At 35.5% G+C, this 2496-nt stretch overlaps 1 protein-coding gene across 1 annotated transcript; it reads left to right on the top strand.

Annotated features, from left to right (window-relative positions):
* The first annotated feature begins 543 nt into the window (after positions 1-543).
* Positions 544-1485, top strand: Or14a260 (olfactory receptor family 14 subfamily A member 260). The gene is given in 1 exon segment (NM_001000695.1): positions 544-1485. A coding segment is annotated over 1 exon segment (942 nt).
* Positions 1486-2496: the final 1011 nt, after the last annotated feature.

Here is a 2496-nt window from a genome sequence, read left to right as displayed (position 1 = left end):
TTTTTGTTATTTATTAACATTTCTACTAGCATATTGTTTCATCTTCCAGTGGAGAATAAAATATCCCCATAGTCTATACACTTATCATTTTGTCTAATTATCTAGTCAAGAAAAATGTATACACACACACTCACACACACACAGACAGAGAGAGACAGACAGAGAGACAGAGAGACAGAGACAAAGACAGAGGCAGATCAAGAGACAGAGACAGAGAGGCACACACAGAGAGACAGAGAGAAACAGATAGAGGGAGAGAGAGAGAAAGAGAAAAGGAGAGGTGGGAAGAAAGAGAAAACTGCAAGAGTGAGGGGGAAAGACAGAGACATACAAAGATAAGATGTGCAAGGAAGTAGTAAAGGATAAGTGTATGAGTATGAGGAAGAAAAGAATGCAAATTTTATGCAATAATATTATACCATATATAGTTTCTTGACTCCAATTCTACTGACTATGTCTTCATATGAGTGTAATCATTTTTGAAGGTATCACTTTCTTATTTATTTCACCTTATCTGGTAACAGCACATGAAAAGAATCAGGAATGCCTAATATCACTGCCTTAACTGGTTTTATCCTGATGGGGTTCTCTGACACCCAGGAGCTACAGACTTTATGTGGAGTATTCTTCCTTGGGATGTATATGGAAGCTGTAATGAGTAACCTCATCATTATCACTCTTATCACCCTTGACCTGCATCTCCAAACACCCATGTACTTCTTCCTGAAGAATTTGTCTCTGTTAGATATCTTTTTTGTTTCTGTACCAATCCCAAATTTCATTGTTAATAGCCTAATTCACAGTAATTCTATTTCCATTCAGGGTTGTGCCTTCCAGGTTTTTCTAATGACTTCTTTCTCATCAGGAGAAGTATTTGTCCTGACTTCCATGTCTTATGACCGATATGTTGCCATTTTTTTTCCACTCAACTATGATGCCATCATGAATAATCACATCTGTGTGCTGATGGTGTGTATTTCTTGGGCCACTGGAATACTCTTTGGAGCCCTATACACAGCTGGTACATTTTCTATGCCTTTCTGTGGCTCCAATGTGATCCCACAGTTTTTCTGTGATGTTCCCTCATTGCTAAGGATTTCCTGCTCTGAAACACTTGTGGTCATTTACACAAGTCTTGGAATTGGTTTTTGTCTTGGTGTGTCTTGTTTTATCTGTGTTGTAATTTCTTACTTTTACATTTTCTCCACTGTGCTGAGGATTCCTACTTCTAAAGGTCAGTCTAAAGTATTTGCTACTTGCATTCCCCACCTCACTGTTTTCACTGTTTTCCTTTTTACTGCTTGCTTTGTTTATTTGAAGCCATTCTCAAATGCACCATCAATTTCAGACAGACTGTTTTCTGTCCTATATACTGTGTTGCCTCCAGCACTTAATCCTTTGATATACAGCCTGAGGAACTCTGATGTAAAAAGTGCTCTGAGGAAGTTTCAGCAAAATCTTTCCTTAAGAAGGTTACTCATTTAATGCTCCAAATCATTAGCAAAATGTATGTTACATAGGTTATAGGGATGTTTTAAGATTTTTTGTCTTTGGAAACATGGAAGTGATTATCTTTATTTATTTGATGGTTCATATCTTTTGTTTCTTATATAGAAGACAACAAAGATACTGTGAGATGCTTAAATGTGTCCATAGGTTGAAAGCATATTCACTATTGAATTCCATGAAATTCTACATAGTTGTGAGATAGAACACTGGTAAAGCATTCTAAATCTAGTGCTTTCAGGAGATTTACCCTAATCTATGATATAGCATCAGAAGAGAAGTACAGAGAATTCCCAGATAGACATGGCTGCTTTTTGTAGCTGTATCACATCTATGTATTTCTCCTTGTTGAATATCTAGGAACTTTCCACCTCTGTGTCAAGTCACATGCTTTTCCTCTGACACTATAAAGAGTCTTTGGAACACATTTTAATTATAGCAGAAATAACTTTGATTGAATTATCTTGATTTATTCATTACTGTCTTCTATGGAATACTATTCTTACTATTTATCATATTCTGGGAACTCTGTTTTATTAAACTGAGCTTTACATCTACGAAATAATTCATTTTTAATGAAATTTCTATGATTCCATACTTACTTCTATGAATGTTAAATGGTCCTATAGTCACTTTGACAAACTATTACTCTCAGGGAGTTATGTAGAGATAAGGTCAATGACAAGTGATCTCATTATTCTATCTTATCTTTGTCCTGTACATAATGAGACAAAGCATCTATAAGAAAGTATAATGACCTTACCTTTCACCATATGTTTTGATGTCATTATATCAAATGATCCCTTAACCATAATCATTGTAAAATTCTGTAAGTCCTCCACCAAATGACCAATGTAACCACTTTCCGTTGATGAGACTTTACCATTAAGCACACATAAGAAAATTTTGTATTCACTGTCCTGACTCATGATTTCAATGACTGGTTAATTCAATTTCGGTGCAATCTAGGCACCTGTTTTTAACAAAAGA

This window comes from Rattus norvegicus, chromosome 1 (genome assembly GCF_021556685.1).
Source record: "Rattus norvegicus strain SHRSP/BbbUtx chromosome 1, alternate assembly SHRSP_T2T, whole genome shotgun sequence".
Lineage (NCBI taxonomy): Eukaryota > Metazoa > Chordata > Mammalia > Rodentia > Muridae > Rattus > Rattus norvegicus.
Note: the sequence above shows the minus strand (reverse complement) of the source record. Positions and strands in the feature narration are given on the sequence as shown.